The sequence below is a fragment of the Filicampus tigris genome, chromosome 13 (assembly GCF_054856515.1).
Source record: "Filicampus tigris isolate MCC_2025a chromosome 13, RoL_Ftig_1.0, whole genome shotgun sequence".
Classification (NCBI taxonomy): Eukaryota; Metazoa; Chordata; class Actinopteri; order Syngnathiformes; family Syngnathidae; genus Filicampus; species Filicampus tigris.
This window is the reverse complement of record NC_141229.1, coordinates 15887330-15913888: the sequence shown is the minus strand read 5'-3', so window position 1 is coordinate 15913888 and position 26559 is coordinate 15887330. Positions and strand designations below refer to the sequence as shown.

The 26559-nt window shown below is 40.2% G+C and overlaps 1 protein-coding gene across 7 annotated transcripts in view; it reads left to right on the top strand.

Annotated features, from left to right (window-relative positions):
• The window catches only part of ralgapa2 (Ral GTPase activating protein catalytic subunit alpha 2), a 118136-nt gene that overhangs the window by 24976 nt on the left and 66601 nt on the right, over positions 1-26559 (top strand). For 5 of the 7 annotated variants that reach the window (XR_015089285.1, XM_086049395.1, XM_086049390.1 and 2 more), the window contains exons 4-25: positions 3446-3503; positions 4410-4453; positions 5425-5605; positions 5732-5847; positions 6371-6509; positions 6780-6988; positions 7423-7662; positions 7874-8056; positions 8957-9091; positions 9175-9323; positions 10291-10402; positions 10596-10833; positions 11310-11489; positions 14237-14383; positions 14685-14801; positions 16946-17028; positions 17122-17212; positions 17325-17498; positions 18418-18594; positions 19197-19390; positions 19513-19611; positions 20924-21079. Coding sequence is in view for 6 of the 7 variants with exons in the window: in XM_086049395.1 (XP_085905521.1) it covers positions 3446-3503; positions 4410-4453; positions 5425-5605; positions 5732-5847; positions 6371-6509; positions 6780-6988; positions 7423-7662; positions 7874-8056; positions 8957-9091; positions 9175-9323; positions 10291-10402; positions 10596-10833; positions 11310-11489; positions 14237-14383; positions 14685-14801; positions 16946-17028; positions 17122-17212; positions 17325-17498; positions 18418-18594; positions 19197-19390; positions 19513-19611; positions 20924-21079 (3222 nt within the window). In the remaining variant the exon portion in view is untranslated. The remainder of the gene's footprint in view (positions 1-3445; positions 3504-4409; positions 4454-5424; positions 5606-5731; positions 5848-6370; positions 6510-6779; positions 6989-7422; positions 7663-7873; positions 8057-8956; positions 9092-9174; positions 9324-10290; positions 10403-10595; positions 10834-11309; positions 11490-14236; positions 14384-14684; positions 14802-16945; positions 17029-17121; positions 17213-17324; positions 17499-18417; positions 18595-19196; positions 19391-19512; positions 19612-20923; positions 21080-26559) is intronic. The other 2 variants (XM_086049394.1, XM_086049392.1) reach the window with 2 other exon arrangements.

Genomic DNA, 26559 nt, shown 5'->3' with positions numbered 1-26559 from the left:
ACTAGCTAACAAGATTAGCTAAAACTAATCTAGGCTACCAATACAGCAACTTTTGTTAGGTTGTTTTGTGTGTAGAGTTTTCTGGTTTTATTTTTCTGTTTTGTACGTATGATCATCAGTACGTCCTATCAGTCTTTTAAAAATCAGAAGGTTTTGTTAGGTTTTGACATCAGGCTTTTTTCCGCATATAAAATTGGAGGCAACCACCCCCAGCGCTAAAATCTATGGCAACATGAAATCTGTTATTATTTGACCAACGTTGCACTAAGTTCTGTGTCATTTGTAACAGCAAGTGCAGCATTACGTCACAGTGGACAGAATGACGGCATGGTGCTGATTTAGAAACAGTCGGAAGTTGCTCCTAAAACCTAAAAGGAAAAAAAACAAAAAACAAAAGGTAAATATTGTATCCTTTGTAACCAAGCACGTCTGGTTTGATTTCTCTCTCGCCAACATTAGTATAGTAACACAATAATCACCGTAAATTATGGTTGAAATCACATAAATTACGTCACTTTATGTTATGTCATTCTTCCTAATCTTTCCAGGAATCCAAAAAAGAAACAGCCACCAGTTGTGTGTTGTTTGTTTTTACAAAGGAATAATTTTAAATTAAAGTGAAAAGCAGCATTTTTTTTTCCCATCACCACCACACGTGGAAGGAATGACACATTTCAGTTGATTTGTGTTGATCTGGATTGAAGCAATGAGTACATTAAAGCGGAAGTCAACCCAAACATATTTTTTTCACGAATATGGTCCCAGCAGGCCCACTTGTTGAAACATGATATTCTGATTAATTTTGCGTTTGTGGAATATAAATTCAGCAGCAAAATGCACTCGTTTTTAGCCATCTCTGGGGGCGGCCATTTTGTCTTCTGTCGAGTGAAAATAACATCACAACTGCTCACAGCGACCAATCACGGCTGACCTGTTTTTCTGAATCTGAGCCGTGATTGGTCGTTGTGCGCAGTTGTGATGTCATTTTCAGTCGACAGAAGACAAAATGGCCACCCCCAGAGATGGCTAAAAACAAGTGGATTTACACTTATTCCACAAACACAATATTTATCAGAATGCCCTGTTTCAACAAGTGGGCTTGCATAGAACATATTCTTGAAAAAAAAGTGTGTATGTTTGCGTTGACTTCCCCTTTAAACACTGTGTGACCTAATGACCAATTAGTGAATTGTGTATTAACCATGCAACCATCAGTTGAGCTCTTCTATTTTGAGTCTTTAACCTGTATCTTCATGCTGGGTGAGTTTTTATTGGCATTCAGATTATCTTCTGTTTTATTTTCCTCTTTAATGCTTCCATGTTCCCATTGTTTATAGGCGGGTCATTATGATGATGATTCAGATAACAATGTGATGATGTGGTCTTCTGCATAAGCGGAACCACTAATGCACATACTGTGTAGCGACCCATAGGCACGAGTTTGATTATGCGCTGCTGCTACCATCTACTGGTTAAAAATAAGAACACACTCTACTATCGATTTTATTCCCAAATTGGAGTGCTTGAACTGCTGTTTTTATGGGGTGAGATGAGATATGTTTTTTCAAAAACGTGACTGCACACTAAGGAGCTTCAAATAATTTTGAAAAAGCAAACTGTGGTAATGTGAGTTGAGATTTTTAAGTGTATCTCAAATTCCGTCATTTTTACGTGATGGTTTTGACAGTTCACTTGTGAGTTTGTTGCATTGTCAGTTATTCCCAATGTTGAGATGATTGATTTCAAAGTTGAATTAGCAGTTAGTTGTGAGAATCCGTGTTTGTCAAAAAGCTCTCATGGACCTGTATTCTGCACCATGTTCGGTCCTGTATAGCTAGAAACCTATAAGCGCGGATCATGTAAATGTGATAAAGCTGTAGTTGCAGCACAGTAATGCTCCCATCGTTATGCGGCCGTATGGCTGCAGATTATAGTAACTCCACCAACCTTCAGTACAGAGGAGTCTGCTTGCGCCTTGAATCAGCCAGTAAATTCCTCATTGTTAGGACCACCATTGCGGCTCCATGGGGAGTCTTTCGCAGCGAGCTTCTCCGTCTCGTTCCCACTCTCCTTTCCTGGTGTTCTGTAAGTGAGAGAAAGAGGGTGTTATTGTGTCTGCGAGTGTGCACACACATCCACGTTGGGGAAGGCTTAACCATGCTACCCTGCTGGGTTACAGCCTAGGATAATATGCCTGCCATCCCAAGGAGACAGACCATGTGAGGCCTGCACAGATCCTGTACAGAGTTGCGATAATCCCATGCTGGATCAATAGTGAGGTTCAGCTATATGTCTTTCGGCATCTCTGCTGTCACTGATAATGAAAGGGATTTAGTCCAGAGGACAAGAAGGGAAAGTTAAAGATGAAGGAAGAAAAGGAAGTTGTTGACAAACCAAGTCAATCAAAAACAATCAATAATCTCTTGACTACGACGTTGAAGTCAGTGATAAAATAATCTAAGGTATGTTAACATGAAAATAATAAATACAAGAGCAATGTTAAAACATTCAACAGTATGTACCGTACATAGGTTAATTACACACAATCTTTGGACATGCAGTAATCGAGAGATGTCAGGCTGAGGGGCGGTGAGCAAATGGTCCCCTCAATTTTTTCATCTATCCAGATAGGAGGCCATTAACCTATACTACTGCATTTAAGAGTAATGATAGGCTGCTGAAAGGTAAGGGTGCTCTAATTGAGTTGTTGGGGGGGGGTGATGATATTTCTCTGTATGTTTGTGTGTCGTGTGAAAGCAGGCAAAGAGAGTTAAAAGGCTGATGTCCGTAAGTGTTTGTTTGCCAAATGCTACTGCACAAAAGAATCGCTGCTCATTGATACGATAAAATAGAAATTGATTGGTTGACAAAGGCATTCTGTACTAGTCTGGAGTAGAGATACAGTAGACCGATGTGGTTTTTTTTTTCAGGGCTGGTACCGATCAAGGAGGCTCATTTAGTAAAAAGGAAAGTATTGGCATCAAAATACGTTTATTGAGCAAATTTTCAGATTTGTATAATGTTCTTCTTTTTTTTTAATTATGACTATACATTTTTGACAATATACTGTAAAAAAAAAAAAGTTCAAGGAGCTCCCACAGTTGTCAGCGTGTCTTAAAAAAGTAAAAAAATAAAAAAAATAAAAAAAATAAAAAAAATTAAACAATAGCTCCATATAGTTTTCTACAGTAAATTAAGTCCTTCAAAATTTCAAAATGACAGAAATGTCAAACTTTCATATGTTTGTTTTGATTTCAACACGGTTTTAAATTGATTCATTATCAGCCGTCGGACTTTTAAAAAAGGCCAATGCCAATATTCCTCAAAACGCCAGGTATCGGCGCCAATAATCGGCCGATAATTGGTCTATCCCTAGTTGCATGGAATATCGTAGTTGGGAAACATTTTTTTGACTTATAACTAACTTCTAACTTATTTTCAATAGAAAATTCTGCAATTTCTGCCAGAGAAAATCTACAACCGATGGCAGTTTCACAGTATAGGTATGTGCTGCTCACTTTTTTCACAAGTGAAATGTCAAACATTTCCTCTCACTGGTAAGTATATTATACAGATATATCCCGGTACCTAATTTTTCATCACTATACTCCCTTAACATTTGAGATGTCTTCGTATTGCACAACAAAGACAAATTAATTAGTCTTAGAATTGAATAGAAAAGAGAAGCGCTAATTAGGACTACATTTGAAATGCAAATAAGTAATTGAATTATGCTGGCATGAGTTCAACCCCCATAGATAGAAAAGCCCTTGCAAATTGTGATAACCCCAATTCAGATCATTTTATTGTCAGGCATCAGCATTTCAACAATCATGGCTCTTCAACGTCGATTTTTATTTTTGAAAGTCGATACTGGATGCACCTAAATGCGTTTTGTATAACATCACAGCTGCTATTGTCTTATCTAGAGTCGTGTGCAGGAGAATTTGTTCATTAAATTAACCCCTCAAATCAAAGACATCTTGGCAGTAGCCTTAAACTTGAACTATATTCTTTATCCTGAACACAATTTCACTGAGGTACAATTTCTAGGCAGCCTTTGGTTTCCTGCAAGCCTCCTAACTCACACACTCTCAACCCAAGACATTTAGCAATCAGAGCTTTGTCTTTGTGGATTGCAGCAGACAGCGTCTATGAATGCATGTCACTGCCAACAAATGTTCTTTTTCATCAGGAAAATGTGACAACCCCCCCCCCTTCATTCCCCCCGCCTCCACACACACGCACACACACCCTTCCTTTCCAGCGATTCTCTCTAGACCCCATCAAGGTCAATCTGCCGCCCATACATGCCCACTTGTTGTGTTTGTTGTGACTGCGAGCATCTGGGTGTCTGTAGGTACGGTGAATATGAGGAGTTTCCCATTTCTCGCTTTATTTTTTTTCAGGTTCTATTCTGAAAAAGCTTCTACACACTGGGAATTCTTTCAAGGTAACATCAATTTAAAATTATAATATATATATACTATGGATGTCACAGTATCGACAATATCGTGATATCGCGATATTAAAATTGCCACGATATTAATAGCAGTAAATATGTTTCGAAGCACCCTTGTGAGGATAAGCGGTATAGATAATGAATGGATGGATGTTTCAAAGCCCAAGTTCTTTTCCATTTGTGCAGTTCCAGCACCCTCTGGTGATTAGTTTCTTAATACAGTGTATAATTAGGACCACATCTAATTAGCATTGTGTAGATACGTTTACATGCAACTACTCACATTTATTTTATTTGAATTTGTATTTTATGTTCTACAGAAACCATACACACACCCACACAACGAAATTAAACAGAATAGTGTTCACATGAACAAAACTATGTTCTAACCAATAAAACGTCCCATAAATCAAATCACACCAGCAAATATTTTTCAACATCTCCGTCGGCCCGCTTCAGGCGAACACAGCTTTGTGAAGTACATAGACCATGATACTTTGCGCTGCTGTGCTGAGCCAATAGGAGCGCATGACTAGCTAAGCCTATCTCTTTGTGAATGCTGTTATTATATACAAAAACAGAATACTGTATCGTGATTTTTTTTTATTTTTTTTTTTTTATATGAGCTCTTATTTTTTACAATATCGTGAGCTTTTTTCGAGAACCTACCCCACAATATTATGATAATTATCGTATCATGATATTGCGGTATCGTGACATTTGGATATCGTGACATCCTCAATAAATACATTTACATGGTTAAACATTGCCCCACTGATGTCACATACAAAATTGTTGCACTTATTTCCTATACAACTAGATTGACTGCTTCATGCTCTCTATGGCCACATCCTCACACATTTTTGTTTATACACGCTACTCACTCTGTGAACGATGGTTAATCTTTAGCATCATTTTTTTGCATACCCATACTAATCCCTCTATCTTTTTTTCCAATCTAGATCCGATGTGAGGGGATCCGTCTCTTCCTGCTGTGGCTGCAAGCTTTGAGGGACAATTGTGCTGAGGAGCAGTTCCTTATCTATGCCTGTCTGGTGCCAGGTTTCCCTGCAGTACCCTCGTCCAGGGGGCCTTGCACCCTTGACACAATCATTTACAACCCTTTCTCCAACCCACCTGATGGTGAGAGGAATCAATACAAATATCTTATATAGTTATTCATGCTTAGTTTTTTTTCTTCACCCAGTTCTTGCTTGAAACTGGACCATAATATGGCTCTTTTCTCATCGTATATTTCAATGTGACTAGCTAAAGTGGTGCCTGAAGAGATCACCCCACTTGTTCCAGCTGTGGCAGGGGAGAAGGTAGCCGATGACCAAACATGTTACGTCCTCGAAACCCTTCTCAAATTCATGGTTACCCAGGTAATTGATACCGTTGCAAGGGAAATGACACTGGGCTATTTTTCTCATCATATTTGCCACTTGTCCACGTCTCATACAAAGTGGATTGATTTTGGCTGTAATGATTATTTGTATTAAAATAATCTTTCATTTGAATGTTGAATTGGTCATGTTTTATTAAAAAATGCGATGTGTTATTGATTGTTGATGGATACATTTCTATAGTTCTCAGTCTTGCTTTATATGCTTGCTTCCTTACTACGGTAAAAAGGTTTTGTGTGTGGGTGACATCATGAGTGCTTCTATGTTTTACAATTGCCGATAATAATGAGAAACCAAACATGGCAGTTGTTAAGTGTGTACAGTCATTCCATTTGCACCGAGGCAACACTATTTTCCTTTTGTAAGCCATTTGTAAGTACTGTACATTACCTTCATTCCTTTATGTTGCAAACAATAAACGTCGACTGACTGAGTGATTGCGTATTCAACTCCACTCCCTGTAGCCTGACCTTGTCACTCTTTGTTCTGTCTAACCTGCCAGGCATCCAGCTTAGAGTGGAGGAACAAAGAAAACCAGGAGACAGGCTTCAGGTTTCTCTTCAGCCTGTTCAAGAAGTACTACCTTCCACATTTATTCCCCTCCTTCACCAAACTCACAAATCTCTACAAGCCTTTATTAGGTAAGATGGTGTACAGTACATTCAGTAAATATGTCACTATGTTTCACTGTTACTATATTCTGTCTGGCGGGCGGCGCAGTCGCCGACTGGTTAGTATATCACAGTTTTCACAGTTCTGAAGTCGTGGGTTAAAAATGTCCGATCAAAAATGTTCTTTGCTATAATATGTCCTAGGCCTCTCTCTGTCCTTTCTCTCTCCTCTCTCTGTCTCTGTTTTCTCACTGGTAAATTTTGTCCTTCTCCATCTTCCTCTCTTTCTTCAAAAATTAGATCTCCCACATCATAGACCAAAACCCTTGTATGTGCCAGTGACAAGGAACAACGAGAGCACCTTCTGCACTAGGGACCAATACTTGGCTCCCCGTGTAGCCTTCATCACGTGGCTGGTCACCTTCTTCCTCAAGAAGAAGTATATCAGCAGCACTGCAACAGCACAGAATACAAAGAATGGCCCTGAAGTCCTTCCCAAACTGATCCAGGTGGGAATTGCGCAACTCTGGATTTTGGCTCTGTGGTTGTTATGGTCATTTCAAAAAGATCTGTCAGGTGCTTTTATACTAGCAAAAACAACCAAACCATTTTCAGAAAACTTTGTCAATGATGCATGAAACAAGGAAAAAAGTGGTGTTAATCTGGATAAAGGTACATATAGAGGAATATTCACCATTGGAGTCACTGTTCAATGCAACCTGTCCACGTCCCGGAGTCAGAATAGGGCTTCCCTTCTGTTCATATTCCTCCATAGACCAGGACATAGTCTGTTAATTATTAAATATTGGGACAAGAAAACAAATAAAGAGGATTCTCAGGCCATTGAATATATTGCAACTTCCTGTTGTCTTAGGCCTGGTACACACATGTGCAGTATGTACATTAGGCTATGTACTATATCTCACAAATACCCTGTGTCCAGACTGTCACTGCAGGCGGTAGCAGCCAGGAAAAGGAGAAGACATCAGATGGGGACCCAAACGGGCCCTCAGGGGAGCCTGAGAAGAGCCACTCCAACAGTAGCACACTCTCAGATCGACGGCCCAGCGATTCCAGTTTATGTAGCATTGATGAGGAGCACCAGTACGTCTATGACATGGTGCATGCCATCTTACTATCCACCAGGGACAATGTGAATTTTGTCAACGAGGTCTTCCACCAGGTATCTTTGACACTCTTATCAAATATTATTACAGTACTTCCTTTTTAAACACATTCACACACACATTCTAATTACGGTATATTGGATGTCAATCCCTGGTGAGTTAGCCTGAAATTAAACGGGAAATGTTGCCCTCCGCTGGCCGTTTGTTGTAAAGATCCTTCCAGCTAACACAATTACTCAGCATCAACAATTGTTCTCCTCTGCTAAGGCTTTCCTGTTACCATCCTGCGAGGCATCGGCAACCAGAAAGGTGATCAAAGTGTATCGAACGTGGATACTGCAGGAGAAGCCCAGCTTTATGACAGAGCCAGACAAAACTGCACAGGAAGATGAAGTGGATGATAGCACTGAACAGATACTCAGCACAGAGAATAATAACATGCAAGCACAGGTATTAGTCTACATATTTTGACTATTGCATTTACACTCATGAAATTGCAGAATCTTAACATTTCAGATATACACTGATTGCCACACACTTGTTAATTTAATTGAACATGTTTTCTCTAAATGAGTTTTAAATTGTGTGATCTTGATGTTTTTTTTTTTATTAATTGAAGATGTTAGTGGTTTTATTTAAAGGGGTCAACTCAAAAATGTCTTTACAATAATTTATTAGTTTTTATTCTGTTAAATATTGTGTTTGTGGAATATGAACTAAGAAGCAAAATCAACCCATTTTTATCCATCTCAGGGGGTGGCCATTTTGCACCTTGCTGTCAACTGAAAATGATATCACAGTTGCTCAGGTGTACAACCAATCACGGCTCACCTGATTCCTGAGTTTGGTCATGTGATGTTTGCAAGCTCAGCCAAGATTGGTCATTAGCTGCATTAAACATATTATTATAAAGACAATTTTGTAGTTGAATTACCCTTTAAGAAGGACAGAGGATATTATCAATAATAATATCGATATGAAATGCATGCTAATGTGACAAGGCTAACATGACTACTGATCCTAATAAAATACAGTGTTCCTGCTGTTTCTACACTCATTCATTAAATCTATACAGTCATTACATCAAAGTGATTAAAGGATGCACTTTTCGCACAAACAAGCAATTATAATATAAAGGAAGTATTTTGTGATAAGTGAAAGTGACTAGTTGTGAAAGATGGTATTCTAATCTTTATTTTTAGCCACTGTTTGGGATGGGCTTTGAGAGAGGTGCAGTTTGCAACGAACATTGTGTCCTGTAATTTTCTCTCATGGGTTGTAAAATTCTGTAATTATAGTATGATAATAGTTCTTTTTTTTTAGATATTGACAGGCCAAGTCTTTTAACAGATACTTGAGAGTCACGGCCACAAACGATCATCAAGTTGGGGAAGGACCTACTCTTTCAGCAGCGCAATCAGTCGAGGTTTTCTCACCGAGGAGAAGAACAAGGACATCAAAGCGGGCATCCAACCCACACTCCAGGTCTGTCTGTTTGACATCGTCAGATCGTTTTGAGCATGTCACTCGGACTAAATTACAGTATTCATCTTTCTCTACAATTCCAGGTGTTCCTGACAAACTCTTCGAATGTTTTCCTACTTGAGCCATGCCAGGATGTACCCAAGCTCCTGGAGAATCAGGTTGAGGTGTGCAAATGTGTCCTCAGCATCTACCGGCACATGATCATGGAGCACACAATGAACACTCAGACCTGGTCAGTATAAACATTTGTCGACAAATTCTGACAAATGTGAATATATACAGTGTGTGTGTGGGTGTGAAATACGATAAATCACATTTCGGTTCGGTTTCGTGGAAACTTGGGTTCGGTATATTTTCGGTACAAAAAAACCCTGATTTTTAAAAAATATATATTTATTTTGAAAAGATGACAAGAAAATGGTATATTCTTTAGAAAAAATAAATAAAAGTGAACTATTCAGGTGATATTCTAAGAAATTACTCCAGAATAAATAATACACTAACAATAAAGATCTCTTAATTTTGTAAATTATTAAGACACTGAAATCTTTAAACACTCAGCAGCAACAGCCTATGACACATCTAAGTATTCAAGTTAAAGACAAGTTGTCATTACAGTACATACATACACTTTTTGTGATGAAAAAAATACATACAATAACAGTTACAATTATTGCTAACTATATTAAAACTCTTTTTATAATTGAATATAGTAACTTTAAATCTTTATGAAATTATTTACACTTTTTAGGCATTAAAATCTTTGAATGTGCAACAGCATATTGTAACGAATTGGGTTATCTGTGTTGTGGTCGGATTTGTGTTTTGCTGAGTTGTGATGTTTCCCAGGTTCATGAATGCATCGTACGGCTTGTGAGAGGAGCAGCGGAGATCGAAGGAGAGTGCTGTTGCACTTTGTTTTGGGCTAAAAAGGCTTCTTGCTTCCTCGTCTAAGAAACATTCAAAGTTGGATGATGTTGTTTTAAGTGTTATTATGTTAGACGGGCTCCCCACAGAATGGCCGCCGATCTCATGTAGCAATGTCGGCACACAACTTTGTGACTTACATATAGATGGATGGATGGATGGATAGATGGATAGATATAGAGATATATAGATAAAGACATATATAGATATATATACATAGATATATAGATAGATATGAAACTATGCTCTTTATTCTGTTTCATTGTTTGCAGGGAACAGATGTTGCAGGTCCTACTGAGGATCACTGAAGCAGTGATGAAGAGGCCATCAGAAAACCAAAGAAAAGACAGCTTTTCTGAAAGCTTGGCATCCATCCTTTTTCGCGTATGTCTGCCCTCCAAGAGTTTCATATTTATTTCGTCACTTTCCTTGATCAGTTTTTTTTTTTAATTAGTCAGACAAAAGAGGAGTTAGCGCTCCTGACGTTACAAACTGTAGGCGGTTTCTTCTGTCACATCTTTTTGGTGTGTAGTGTTCGAACTGTATTTATTCATATTTGTTCCCATGTTACATTTAGACCATCATTGTGGCATGGGTGCGAGCCAACCTGTGTGTGTACATCTCTCGGGAGCTGTGGGATGAGCTGCTTACAGTGCTGTCCTCTCTGACTTACTGGGAGGAGTTGGTGACAGAGTGGGCCAGCATCATGGACTCGTTGACGGCTGTGCTGGCCCGCTCTGTTTACGGCCTGGACATGTCCAACCTGCCTCTGGATAAACTCAGTGAACAGAAGGAGAAGAAGCAGCGAGCACGTGGTGAGGAAGACAGAAGAAGAAAAAATACTTGGATGATTTACTGAGAGAATGTCATTTTCCCTGTCTCAGCAGTAGTTTTGTTGTCTTTTTATAATTTACCTAAAGGAAAGTGCACAGATGAAAATTTCACCTTTGTGAAATTCCATCTGTTCCTATCAACACTGGTATAATACCCAAGCAATTCAGTTGAAAACCTAACTGAAATACATTGCTGAGGAAAATAAATGTCATAAATGTATGTGGTTCCTCCAGTGTGGACCTACCTTTTAAATGTTTCATAGCTTTTCAAGTGCATTTGAACACATGTAAATATGTAGTCTTGTAACAAAGCCATTAACATTAAAACAGCTGCTGGAATCACTAATCTTATACCTTTATCTCTCAAGGCTAAAATAAAAACGTAACAAAAAACAATAATAATAATACGACCAAACTAACACTGAAACAGACAAATGATTCCTCTCTCTCCTTGGCAGGAGTGATTCAGGACTCCCAGAAAGCAGCTGCAGTGACACGTTCCTTCTCACTAAGTTGGAGGAACCAAGGAGACTTGGGTGGGACAGGAGTTCAAGAGCCAATGCGGATTCGTTCCGCCACCACGTCGGGTGCTCCAGGTGTGGAGAAGGCCCGCAATATTGTGCGACAGAAAGCTTCTGGTATGGACATTTATTATGACAAATTTGGCATTGTAAAATGAAACATTTTCAGTTAAGGCAGGTCATTCAAATAATTTATAAACTGAGATTGGAAATTGTATTCCCTTGTTTACAGTAACATTATGCAATACAGCTCTTATTGTTGCTATTTTATTATCTAGTCCTGATTAAGATTGTTGAAAACGTTATGTGAGGCTGTAGTGTATTTTATTTGCTGTATGTGAATATTTTCTTCATCCTCTGCCTTTGTGTAAGAAGCTGATGCTACTAAGCTTCTGGTGCTCTCAGTTGCATTGACTGCATTGAGATTCATGTGACAGGTCCATGTATACACCAGCCCAGGTGCCACTGAAAGGCCAAATACCAAGGACAGAAAGCCCCAGCAGATGGGGGCCCTATTGTCCCCCTCACATGTCATTGCACACTGACTCCATTTCCATGTCTTGACAGTATGTCAAAGGCTGGCTTAGGACGGCCATTGTTACAAGCTCAGTCCAGACGCAGCAATGGCCCTTATCTGATGGAGATGTGGCAGGCTAATTATAAGTTGAGAAGAGTAACTAGCTAAAATGCACGTCTCGCATGTATGAATTTTAGGTCTAGACCGAAAAGGAAAGATAAAAGAGACAATCCCATTTCTTTTCCGCAATTACCCCTAATGCTCTGAAATGACGAGCTCAGTGAACAAGGAGCGGCATTTGAGCCTGAAGGAAAAAAGTCCTAAATGTGCGTGCGTGTGTATGTGCGGGTTTGTATGTAATATATGAAACACAACCGCTTCAAATTTCCTTCTCTTCCTTTGGGCCTAATTGGATTTCTCCCCCAATGATCTTCAAAGGGCCCGTCAGTTCTCCTCTCTACTCGTCCAAAGAACGCCCACACTTAATTGCACAACAGTTTTTGATAGTTTCATTAACTATGTAATTAATGCTCATTAATATGCATTCATTGCAAACAGTGGCAAGTTGTAGCAGACACTATATATCTCCCTCTGAAAGGACTAATTAAAGTGTATTCAAAGAGATAATAGCAATGTCCCCTTTCGTTGCTCACAATTGACATAAGGCTGGAAGTGTCATCCACACCCAACAGCCATACCTTATCGTTGACTGTCAAAAATTACTCGCTCATGCAAATACAAACTCCTATTGTTTTGCATTTAACAACTTTTAGTGTGCCTGTGCTATTTGGATTTAAATGATTTGTAATCTTAAAATTTACATGTATTAGCTAAAGGTAGTTAAAACCTTTGCAGTATAAGCATGCAGTGAATCCTCTGAGGTCTTATTACACCAGATTTACCAAATTGACTATAAATTAGGATGAGAATAGAATTTGGATGCAAATGAAGTATAAATATAAAATCAACATGATTTTGTGTCTCTTTGTCTGGTGAATTAGTGTTCTAGTATTCAACGTAAACATGAGAACAAATAACCTGCTAAATAATTATTCCATCCATCCGTTATCTAATCCGCTTATCGTCACGAGGATCGCGGGCGTGCCAGAGCCTATTCCAGCTGTCTTCGGGCAGTAGGCGGGGGTCACCCTGAATTGGTTGCCAGCCAATCGCAGGGCACACATAGACGAACAACCATTCACACTCACAGTCACACCTAAGGACAATTTAGAGCGTTCACTCAACCTACCATGCATGTTTTTGGAATGTGGGAGGAAACCGTAGTGCCCGGAGGAAACCCACACAGGCATTTGGGGAACATGCAAACCCTTCACAAGAAGGCCGGGGCCGGATTTGAACCTTAATAATTATTGTATAATTCAATTCAATTTTATTTATATGCCGACAAATCACAGCAGATATTTTCTCAGGGCACTTTACACAATGAGCAGGTTAAAGAACCGCTCTCCTCACTTATTAAAAGACTCCAATCAAACTACACATGAGGAAGCACTATGCGACAGTGGCAAGGAAATACTCCGTCTTGGAAAGAGACCTCGAGCAGAACCAAGACTCGATGTGCGGTGGCCTTCTGTCTTGGGCGGTTGGGTTGGAGAGTAGATAAGGAGATCTAGGCAGGTAATCGTGTATAGGTGATCATGTGCTATTACGGTATGCAGTATATTTAAGATTATGCATTTTAATACATTGTGGTATATATTTGGATTGCAATGCCCAGTTATATTAAAGTCTCTGTAAAGTGAAAAAAAAGTCTTTTAAATTTGACAAATCACAGATGAGATTGTTGCCAAATTTGAATGAATAAAACATATTGTGTAATTATATACAGTATAATAGTGTATACACATGGCAGAAACACTTCAGGGAAAATTAATTGTTTATTAAGGCAGAACTCAAGTCACCCTTTGTGCCCATTAGTCTTTGAGTATTTAGACTAGTAGGGGCTCATAGAACATATTGTTTGACTTGAGTTCCACTTTAAACACAGTGGTACATGTTATTCAGTCTGTTGCTCACACTACAGACAATTGAGCACATACACTCAAGAAATCCGAACAATTGAAATGGTGAAAGAGTTTAACTCTATAAAACTGAAAAATGTTGTACTACAATTTTCATATATTTTGCACGTCTTCAGCAATTATCTTCAAACATATATCACATGTTTAGAAACAAAACTAAAATCACTCTACAGGGTCTTTAATAAATGCATTCATCATGTTAACAGTTTTTTCCACACACTGTACTCCACTATTTTTTTAATAATGTCTTTATTCTCTTTATTCCTTCTTTTTTCACATTTTGTTCTCTCTTTGGCTGATGGAAGCTAAACGAAGCCAGTCCATCAGCAACTGTGTTCACCTATGTGAGGCTTTGCCCACTACTAAAAGCGTTCCTACGCTGCTTCACACTGTGAGCTCTTTCTTGCCTGGTATCTCTTCTGGTAATTCTGCTTGCTCTCACAGACTATCAGGTAAAGTGGCTTTGGAGAGGTGAATGTACAGTATTTGTGTGTTTGTGGCCTCCACCTGTCCTGTATCATTCACCTGTCATCCCATCATAAACTGTTTTCTGTACCACTACCTGGTGCAGAGGATTTTGACTGTTTCCACAGGTCTACTATGGGGAAAAACCTGGACTTGCACCTACATTACCGCTGCATGTGTGCATGCCTTAAGTTTGCTCGTTGTGTTTACATGTCAGGATTTGTTTACAGATTGATTGATCATGTCGCCATGGCCTCATTTTGTGTTGTCTTTTGCCCTTTTGACCAGACGTGGAGGAATGTCAGCTGTCAGAGTGTGGGGAAGAATTAGGAGGAGGAGATAGCCCGCTCCCACGTAGCAGCAGCACCTCAGACATTACGCAGCATCTTTCTGACACGTTACAAGGTACAAACATACAGTGCTGTGAAAAAAGTATTATAGATTGGAGACAACACAAGTAAATACAAAACAAATTTGAAAAAATCCAACTCTATCTGGTCCTACAGTATGTAGAAAACATAATTGGTTGTTAAATTACAGAGCAGGTTTTCTCCATGCCATTAGCTGTCACTACTCTGCCAAAAGTCCTCCATCTCATCTCATCTCTACTAGATGCACCTTCTGTCGTGACTGCGGGACCGCTCCTGAATTGAACGTTTTTCAGTTCAAGTGCCCAGCTTGTGCGTCGCCACAATTGTTATGAAAATAATAACCTCTGACAATCAAACCAAACCTGAATATTAACCTTTGTTCAGGCCAAGATTTTATTAGTTTTATTTTTATTTGTTTTGTTACACTCAACAGGTGGTTATTTCATTATGGACAGTCAGTGAATAGCCACTTTTGTTGAGCAACTGTTATAGTATGTAATCCCCCATTGTCCAAATATGGTCAATTTTATATATGTTTTCACAGATCAATGCTATTGTTCTGTCCCCATGTCATCTGTTAATGTTTACACATTATTACCCAATATAAAGCCTTGAAAATGACTTGAGAGCAACTCTATAACCCTCTTGAACTGTTGAGCTGTCTAAGGTGTATTAGTTAAACTTCACCTCTTCCTAACTCCGCGGGAGGCATGCAACATTGTGGAGCCTCAAGATTGAAAGTCTGGATGTTTTTTTAAGCGATATCTTGTGAAAATCGTTAAGTTAAATGCAGTTGAGTAAGCCTGTTGTTATAAATGGATGGCTAGCCTGTAATGCTTTAACACTGAGGGAACTAGACATGCAGATTCATTTCTGCCTGTTACACTGCTTAGTCAGCACATTATCACACATGGCTTTAAGACCTTTGAAAAATAGTTTGGGAAAATCATGTAACCACAACTGTTCAGTTTTTTATTTATTTATTTATTTTTCCCCCCCTCCAAGTACCGCTAAATTCTTTTTGCTTGGTCCAGAGGTCAGTATGAGCGCAGACTTTGATGGCCGGCGGCCGGCATCTGTGACGTGTCTGTACCGTTTTAATCAATGACAGCATAATATATTAGCCTTTTTCCACCTAGCATATTAAATCCGCAATCAAACATGGTTTTGGGCTGGTGTTGTGTTGATGTTGTTGGACAGCGGTGTATGATAGCATTATCAGGAACTTAAAGTTCAGTATACTGTACACAGTAAATATACAGTATATTGTTGCACGGGATACCGGTGCCAGTACCGTACCGTGGTTTTTCGGCATCAAAAAGGTCTCGATACCATTTTTTTTTTTAATACCGGTATTTAAAAAAAATAAAATAAAATAAAATACTCAGCTCTTCAACTCTGTCTTAAAGCCGCGGCAACTGCCTGTCTACCGGCATGAGAGAAACGCCTTAAAAGGAAAGTCAACCCAAACATATTTTTTTCAAGAATATGTTCTATGCAAACCCACTAGTTCATTTTGTCACTTCTGTCGACTGAAAATCAACAACTACTCAGGTCTCAGGTAACGACCAATCACGGCTGAACCTGAGCCTGCATATCTAACCATGAAAATGATCATAACCTGCTCAATACTGCATTACAGTAGATGTCACACAAATGGCTCAATAAACCTCTGTGCACATTTTCTGCTCGTGACGTTGAAAAAGAATAAATAAATGGGAACTAGTTTTCTTAAAGTTTATTTTGCATGTAGTCTATAAAATATAAATAATCAAGTAAACAGTGTAATATATTTATCTCACTCTCCCACAGGCCCATAAACAGATGCATATCCTAATATTTTGAATTAATTAAAAAAATAAAAATAATTTGAAGTTCTATTGTCAGTTTTGATTTTGCTGATTTTAGATTTTAGTCGAGGCGTTTTGGTACTGGTATCGAGGTACTTTCTGCAGGTATAGTATTGAAGTCAAACTTTTGGTATATATAATAAGTATATACAGTAAACAATTGGCGGGTGCCTTGTACCCTTTAATGTTTACAACAATGTGCATCATTTTATAAAGTGTGTTGCACAAGAACAGTCAGTGTTTTAGATTGCATTGTAATCATATCTTTGACCACTTTTTTAATCCATCCCTATCTGTGTCTCGATTTATCTCACGTCCTACTCTCCAGCCCAGAAGAGCGAGCATTCACCTCCTTCCTGTGGTTCTGATAGCGGAACATCGGAGAGACGAGAGGGCAGTGAACTGCCAGTTGTGAGAAACCTTTTTCTATTATAATGTTGGTGTGGAAATAAAATCAATGACAATATTCTTTATGTATTCTTTATATTTGCATGCGCGTTGTAGATCCTGATCTGCCAAAGCAGCAGTCCAGTTGAGGCAGAAAATAGTGCTGAGGGGTACCATCACTACGCAAGGCCCAAGCTCAGAGAGAAAAGTTAGAATCTCTGCTTATCTCCTCATCTGATGTACAAATTTAATGTTTTACTTTATTACTAAATTCTTATGTTCCATTTAATGCACAACACCTGCTTGCCTTCATTTCCTAGGTGAGAGTATTAGCAGCGAGACATCGAATGGCTACCTGAATGAAGCTGAGGTCACCTGGCAAGTTTTTGACGAGGAGGCTGACAATCAGTCCACCCAGTCAGCCCACATGGACGTGACCGCTGACCCGCAGAGCCAGGGGAGTCTGCTACTCAGTCACCATGAGGCTCTAGCAGGTGACAAATCACATAGAGTACAAGCTCACCCACAATTTTTCATGATTTTACTGCAGAGGACTCATTAGGAAGGTGGATAGAGTACAATAGGTGCTTTAGTGTTAAGACTAAATTCTTAAGACTAAGACTAATACACCAAACCGACGTCGGAGGTCGTGAAGCGCCGTGGCGTCTTTAAGCGCCATCTGATTGGTGTAGTAGCCACCATCGTAGTGTCGTAACCCGTCTCTAAGCGTCTGGGGGACGTTTACGTATGTTGAAACGGCATTGCCAGTCGTGACATTCGGTCACTCTGATTGGCTGTTAGCTAGCAAATCAGCGCGCGGAGCACCAACGGGAAGTGACAAAAACAGTGAGCACGCCTCCGCTGCCTTAATCTGTCAAGAACGTGATGGTTTACTTCGCGTGGGATTTCATCGTGAGCGAAGAATAGAGCTGAATGCATTGTTTACGTTTTTATAATCCGCCCCCGGTCAACATCTTTCCGGTTGGAGTTTTCTAACCATGAGAAATGGTGACTACCGCCGCCGATGGTATGGAAGGGTATTACATCTTATGCATGCGCAGGAGGTACTTTAATGGTCAGCGTCGCTGTCTGTCGTTGCGGTGTATTCCTCCAGCGTGACGTGCCGACAGCCGGCCGGACGCCACAGGGGGTAAGCGTCTGTCACCGTTGGCCAGCGTCTTTTTGGTGTATCAGGGCCTTTAGCCTGCGTTGTAAGGATTGGGGTTTGTGTTTTTCTAGCATGAATGGAAGACAAAGTAAAGAAAGTCAGTGAACTGCTCAGTGAGACATCTCCCTGACCCTGACACACGTACAGGCTGTTGTGACTTTTGTTTGTGATCCACATGAAGTTTTTGTCTTTGTCATTCTGCTCCACTCCCCAAACCCAATTTTATCTCTGTCCCTTGTTTATAGGTCCTGAGTGTACTCTCCCTCCCCACTCTTCACCCCCACCCCAACACCACATCCACTACCACTATGCTCAGAACCCCCCCGCGTCCCCAGCCTTAGTGGTGCACACTGAGTGCCCGCAGGATTGCCCCCTGGACGACAGCATTCATCAGTCTGTCTTACATATGCCACACCACTTGGGTACTGCTCCATAGCTGCTACTCACTCACCACTGAGTCCTCTTGCACTCCAATTTTTAGCCTCAACGTTCACTTCACATCTTTACATACTTCTATCATATCATATCTTCACACATCTGTTGCTTCATTGGATTTACACTATTAATCTCTCTATCAATTGGTTACAAATATTCTGCATAAATGACTGCAACTTTACCTGACGATTTTCAGTTTCCCATAATCGAATCCTTCTTCTTTTGTCACTGCTCTGTTGCCCACTAAGTGGCGCTGTCTTCCTACAAATCCAGACGAACTCATCTGGCTGTTGCATGTGACCATGTATGTTTTCTGAAAGTATTTTTGCAGCTCAGCACTTCAGTGGACAAGGTTTTAATCAACTAGTGAGGGCATGATAAACCTTGATTTACAAATTTGTACAAACACACTACGTTATAAATTGCTTGTCTAATTGTCTTCCAGCACTTTTTGATTAAACCCTATGTCTCAGTGAAAAACGTTTTGACTCATTCTATGACAGTCAGCGACAAATCTGGTTGCTGCCAAAGTTAAGTTTATCATCAAATCCAAAATGTCATGCTTTCTTTCTCCTCTTTGATCATGCAGACAGCAGCGAGTGTCTGACTGATGATGTCAGCATAATTGCGGGTGGGACCCTGACAGGATGGCATGCTGATTCAGCCTTTGTCCTTTGGAGGAGGATTTTGGGTATCCTTGGCGATGTCAACAACATCAGATGCCCCAAAATCCATGCCAAAGTGTTTTCTTATCTCTATGAGCTGTGGCAAAAACTTGCAAAGGTAACATGGAAAACCAATTAAACTTTCATATCATTAAGAATACTGAACTACATCACACATCATTTCCTCCAGAAATGACTCTTAGTTGTTTTTACCGCTCTCTGTTAAATTTGTGTTTCCAGATTCGAGATAACCTTGGTATCAGTGTGGACAATCAGTCTTCTCCTCCTCAGCCTGCATTCATTCCTCCCCTCCGTATGCTTGCCTCCTGGCTCTTCAGGGTACCAACAACTCGTAACCTCTGACAACAGCAGTCAACATTACTAATTCCACTGAAGCATTATGTGAAAAACGTGCACAATTTTGTTTTGTGTTTACAGAATACATTCACCAGCAACACAATTGAATGTTGTCTAATCGCTCATAAAAAAATTCTGGGTACCCTTGAGTAATGCAAATTTACAAACCACAAAGCTTCTGGGAGACAGATGAGACAAAAATGTAACTTTTTTCCACATCATGTCATTTTATGTAAAGCATCCAAGGAATAACACTGTACCTTTCGTGAAATATAGAAGAGCCTTACTACTTTTTGTTGAATCCGGCACAAGAAACCTCAAGACTATGACTAAGTCACATTCTGAAGCAAAATGTGCTGCTTGTTATCAGAAAGCTCAAGCCCAGGTGCAGTTCATGAGTTCTACAGGCCCAAAAGATACAAATAAAAACAACCTAAAATGTTGAACAACAAAGCATTGAACTATTCTGTAGTAGTGTTTTGAAGAGTTAGGGCTAACACAATTTTTGTCCAGGCCAAAAATAATTGTTTGATCACAAATGGAAAAAAAGAAGAAATGAATGGTTTACAATAGTTCATTTGTAACAATTTTGGTCACCAACAATTTTGTCCGTGTTTAGTCATTATAATTTTTGTAAAGACACATTATTTGATTATTTAACTGTATTTCACTAGTTTGGGCAACTGTACCTTAAAGCGGAAGTCAACCCAAAGATATTTTTTGCAACAATATGTTCCCAGCAGGCCCACTAGTTGAAACACGGCATTCTGATTAATTTTGCTTTTGTGGAATATAAATTAAGCAGAAAAATGCACTCGTTTTTAGCCATCTCTGGGGGCTGCTCACAACCACCAATCACGGCTCAGATTCAGAACACAGGTCAGCCGTGATTGGTGGTTGTGAGCAGTTGTGATGTCATTTTCATTTGACAGAAGACAAAATGGCCACCCCCAGAGATGGCCAAAAGTGAGTGCATTTTGCTGCTTAACTTATGTTCCACAAACGCAAAATTAATCAGAATGCCGTGTTTCAAATAGTGGGCCTTCTGCGAACATATTCTTGAAAAAAATATCTTTGAGTTGACTTCCGCTTTAACTTGTAAAGTTGTAAATTGTACAGTTTAACCCCCTGTTTTCTTTTAATAATTTGTATAGAACAAAGAATGAAAATTGTCATAAATCAGCTATGGTAAATTTGATAAGAAAAAGATGATGAAAGTGTCACTTGAACAGCAAGAGTGATTTGACTGATGCACCGTTTTCACAATGCATGTTCTTCCTCACATCCCACACAGGCCACCATGCTACCAGCAGAATACAAAGCAGGCAAACTGCAGGCCTATAAACTGATCTGTGAAATGATGACCAGACACCAGGATGTCCTCCCTAACATTGACTTCCTGGTGCACCTCTACCACATCATGCACAAAGGTTTTACAAGCAATGATCAGGTATGACCAGCAGGTTGCACCACTGTCACAGCATTCCATTTCATTTAAGCGCTCAACTGCACCATAAAACCCCAAATAATCATTTTGTGTCATTTCTGGAAAACATTGATTTGCATTTGCCAATAATGCCAAATTGACATTAACTACTTTTTTTGGTTCAGAAATTTGAATTGTTTTTAATTTGGGTAATGATTTTCTATGCTCACACTGAACAAAATACAAATGCAAAATCTTTTGTTTTTGCTCCTATTTTTCATCGATAGCTGAACTGAAAGATTTCAGACTTTTGTCTATGTGCACAAAACACTTTTCTCTCAGTAATTGTTTACAAAATTGTCTTAATTTCTATTGGCGTACAGTTCTTTTTGCCAAGGTAAACTAACCACCTCGTCAGGCATTTAAAAACACTGAAAACTGTATGATTATTGTACTCAAAAATGTGCAGTTTTACTGTATGGGCGCAGGGTGCTGAGCTATACCCGTCAATATCTGGTGAGACCACCATTTGCCTCACGCAGTGCAACACATTGCCTTCATGTAGAGTTGATCGGGTTGATTGCGGCCTGTGGAATGTTGGTCCACTCCTCTTCATTGGCTGTGCGAAGTTGCTGATAATTGGCATGAACTGGAACACGCTGTTGTACTGTACAGTAAACGCCGATCCAGAGCATCTCAACCATGCTCACTGTGTCATGTTGGCTGAGTATGCTGGTCATGCAAGAACTGGGATGTTTTCAGCTTCCGGGAATTGTGTAAAGAGCCTTGCAGCATGAGGTGATGGTCATGGAAGAATGGCACAATGGGCCTTGGGATTTCGTCCCTGTATCTCTGTGCATTCAAAATGTCGTCAATAAAATCACCTATGTTCATTGTACATATATACCCTGACCCATACCATAACCCTGAAATGGTTTCTGACACTTTGTGCAGAAATTATAATGCTAACTAATTGTTGCAGCAGATTGCAAGGTGACTGGTCTTAATCCATCTTGGAGGTGAAGATGCTGGTGTAGTCACACATTGTCTGCGGTTGTGAGGCCTGTTGGATGTACAGTGATCCCGTGCCACTTCGCGGTTCGAGTTTCGCGGCCTCAGTGCATCGCGGGTTTTCATCCCAAAATAAAAATGAAAAATACAGCCATATTGCAGAAAGATGCATTGTTTCAAAGAGATGAATTGACTCTGAGGCTTTGTACATACCAGCAGGCAGTGCATAAAAGGCGCGTGATTGGTTCCCAGCACAAGAACGAGAGCACAAGTGGATTTATCCCGTGAGCTGATTGGCTGCACATCATCGCAGCCTCCCGCTAGTCTCGTCCATGCTAACAAATGAACAACACTTTTGAACATCGTTCTGTTCGGAAACACATAACGTTATTCAAATGTGCCGTTTGGTTAGTCAGAGTCAAGCCAGATACGTGAATAGTAAACAGCAATGTTCACAAGTTTAAACAGAGCGCGCTCAGCCACCCAAGAAAGACGTGCTCAGCACGACAATGACGAAACAAACAACGTTATCTTCGGAAACTCATAACGTTATTCAAATGGGCCGTTCATTTAGTCGACTGAAGCCGAATAAGAGGATAGTAAACAGCTGTGTTCATAAGTTGTGAGCGGAAGCACGACGTGCTCATTCCATGGACGACAGAACATTGGCAAATAAAATGCTAAAGTGTTAGTTAGTTTTGTCTTAAATTTGTCTTAAAACAGCTTACCTTAACTAGAATCCCACGGTGCATTTTATCCAAAGGACCTAGTTGATGTTACTGTGCAAAGAAAAAGTTAAGCCATGTTTACTTCCGGCGACCGTGCTTCTTCTTCGTTTTAAAAGACGAAGAAGGAGGCAACGTGGAAAAAACACCAGCAACAGCGGCAGTGCCACTTTCGCTTTGCACAACGACGACAACGACAAGCGTTTAAAAGTGCAGGATTGTACCTTTGGATAAAATGCACTACGGCATCCTAGTTAAGGTAAGTCAATTTATGATAGAAATTAAAACTTTAATGTAGTTATTAGCGAATGTTCCATCGTAATCGTCCGCTGCCGCAGTTGAAGCTCACATTCCTCTCACAGCCTGCATGTTGGTATTTGTGCTTTATTTTGCATTTTTAAAGTTAAATTTGTTGTATAACAAGTAATAAGAAGGGTGGGAACCATGTTGGGGGGTTCGCAACGGCGTAACAGAGGTGTAAATGCCCCCAAAATAAAACTTTAAAATAAATATAAAATAATAATAAGTCAACCTCTACTTCGCGGTTTTTCACCTATCGCTGGGGGGGTCTGGTCCCCATTAACCGCGATTAGTTAAGGGATCACTGTACTGCCAAATTCAATGAATCACCTTTCAAGACTGCTTTTTGTCGAGAAATTATTAAATGAAAATTGTAGTCACGTGCAACAACTCTGGCTAACTTGTGACATCTGTGGGATTTTTCTGTGTGCTAAAACTACAACAGAGTGGCCTTTTTTTGTGGCAGACCTGTACCATAATCGTGCTATCTAACCAGCATCTTGATATTCCACACTTGCGAGGGGAATGGATTATCGTTGCAAAGGAGACGCGCTCAGTGACAGATTTTTTTTTTTTTTTAAAACAATATCTGAAAGAAATAGGACTTTTGTGTACCAGTACGTAATAAAAGTCTTTTTTTTGGGGGGAGGAGGCAAAAAAACCAAATGCTGACGCATTTCTATTTTTTTCAGTGTAGCATGAAAATGGTGACTTTGTTACAGCCTTTTTCTTGCAGCCTCAGTTTCTGACCTCATACATTTCCACAGACACAATCACACCCTTGCAGAGCGTGACCAATTAAAGCTGCAAAGGGGGACTATATCGTTCATTCCATTTCAGCTCCTGTAACCGTATCGCCCAGGTGTCTTACTACACTTTGTCCACATTTTATATTGAAGATGAACTTGGTGAGGATGCAGATATGCAATACATAGGCAGTAGAGGCACAGTATCTTCTCTTTTGATGTCATGTTAAATAATTGCCTGCCAACCAGCTGCGTAGAAGAATTCTGCTGTGTTTTGGCATGTTCCGGTCTTCCTTTAGTCGCACCCTCCATCATATTTAAATCTGGCCTAGCTCCGCTCCTTCCAGACGATGCCGTGTGGAGATGAATGAAGGCCCCTCGCCCCCACCCAGAAACAAAGAACGGGATAAAAGTGTGGATAGGGGGTATTTTGGATACAAGTATGTATGTGCGTGTGTAGTTGCCCTTCTGGCTGGGTTTCTATTGCACCTTGGCAGTGCGACAAGCTTATTAGAATGTTTTCAATATCGTTCAATAATGTTTTGAGCCCCTGCCGCGTATTCGTGATTAATTAAGGATTGACGTCTGTCGCGCTCCGTTAGACTGACAAGTCGGCCGGAGGCCCAGAGTGGGCTGTCCTTGGGGTGTGTGTGTGTGTGCGCGAATGTGAGTGTGTGTGTGTCTGTGAAGGAGCGGGAGGACAGCCAGGGGATCGTAGTGTAGAGTGGAGCAATGAGGGGGGCACGCTGAGGAACAAGGCAACATTCTCTCGCTTTTGTTACAGCTCTGTATAATGCGTCAGGGGGCCAGAGCCAGGCTGGCCACTGAGGCATGCTCAAATTGGCCAGAGAAAAGAGTCCTCACACCACACAATAGAGGACAGCCGCACGCCTGCTTAACATAAGAAAGTGGCTCTTACTCAACCCCTCCTCCTCTCTGTCCTCCTCTAAGCCACCCTACCCCACCCAAAAAGAGGAAAAAGCATCTATTTTGATGTGTACACAAATTATATATACCTTTTGGAGTCATGCGTTCTGTGCAATTGTTGTAGATTGCTTTTGAATAATAGCCTGAAATGACTTAATGTCGTGCCGATTTATTTAGATAATTCAAGATATCGTGTTAATGTTGTCGTATAGCTTTTTCACAGATAACGCGACATAATGACATAATCTCTTGTAAAACACTCATGCTCTGTAGACAATTGGGGGGGATCCCTGTGTAAGTCATCACCATTAAATTCAGTTAAGCTTAGCACAAAATGACAGTTCCCTTGGAGGGATTGTCCGTTCAACTGACAAGAGGGACAAGGTCATGGCCATTGTCCTTATAGTTTGTCGTACTCTGCTTTCATAAAGACATGACATGCCATGACAGTGGTAATCCATCCAAGAGGTCAATTTAAGATGCTCCCCAATTTGGTTCAGGTACATCTTTTTGACAGTTGAATAGATATTTGTAAACGTGAGTTTCATGAAGCTTTCTACCCACTTGTATGGGGCAATCCCATCCATTTTTGTCATTAGTTGATTTCTATCAATTGAAACTCAGAAATATTCATGTTTCGGGTGTAAGACCGGAGACAAATAATTGTGTTTTATGGGTGACGTAATGGCAGAGTGCACCCTGTCACCCCGGCAGGTGGACAGGGTGTGCTCTGTTTGAAATGAGGTCAAATGAAAAGGTCGTAGGTGGCTCTATTCAGAAGTACATTAATGCTTCTTTTGTTGATACGTGGGACCATTCCTTCTGCCAAGATAGAGCCACACAGGCCTCCATTCCCATTTCTATACACACCTTAAATTTAGGAAGCAGAAAACACTTTGCATTCTCCTTTTGTGTCCTCCTCTAAAATGCTCATTTCAGGCAATCAAGCAACAGTTTGTTGCTTGCTAATTACCTCTGACTGCACTGCACATTATGTTTCAGAGGTCAATTACCAACAAAATGAGGGTATAATGGACCCTCAAGCTCTCCTCACCAATTTTCTGCAGGCAGTGTGTCCTGTTGGAACCACTTCCTGCATATTACCTCTCTGTTTATTCTCGTTCTTTTCAGTTCAGCTGTACTCTGTGTTTGTCAAAGCTTTGGGTTATGGCTGAAGATAGTAAGGAGGGACGCTAATCCAAGAGAGTGGAGAAAAATGGTTGCTTTTTGTGTTTGCTGAGTTGCCCGGTTAGTTTAGATAGAAACAGCCTGATGTTTGAACTGTGGGATTTGCACAGGTTTATAGCCAAGAAGACAGGTGCTTTCAGACTGGACCTTGCTTTTGTACACACATGCATGAGTTGAGTGTAAGATAAGAGAGAGAGAGAGAGAGAGAGAGAGAGCGAGCACAGTGCATACTCATACGAAGTGCATGTGTTTTTATGCATTGACCACAATCACTGTTGTTTTCCAAGATACAAACACAACCAGTCTTTGACTGCGTTATCATATATTCCTGTTGCATTTTTAATCCTGATCCAGATACGTTTTACGCTGCACATCCTTAAGCATTTTATGCAACCCTCGTAGCATATGCCAACGTTGAAAGAATACCCATCTGCCAATGAGCTGCCTGTAACTCAACAAAACTGTACCATGTCTACAGCTTTAATTACTGGTTGTCCTATGCGTACCTAAGTGTGATTCACAAAGGTTATTATCTATTGTTTCCCTATTTTCCTCTCTTGCAATCCATCTGCTGCCTCTCTTTTTCTGCTGTCTTTATCTGCCGCTC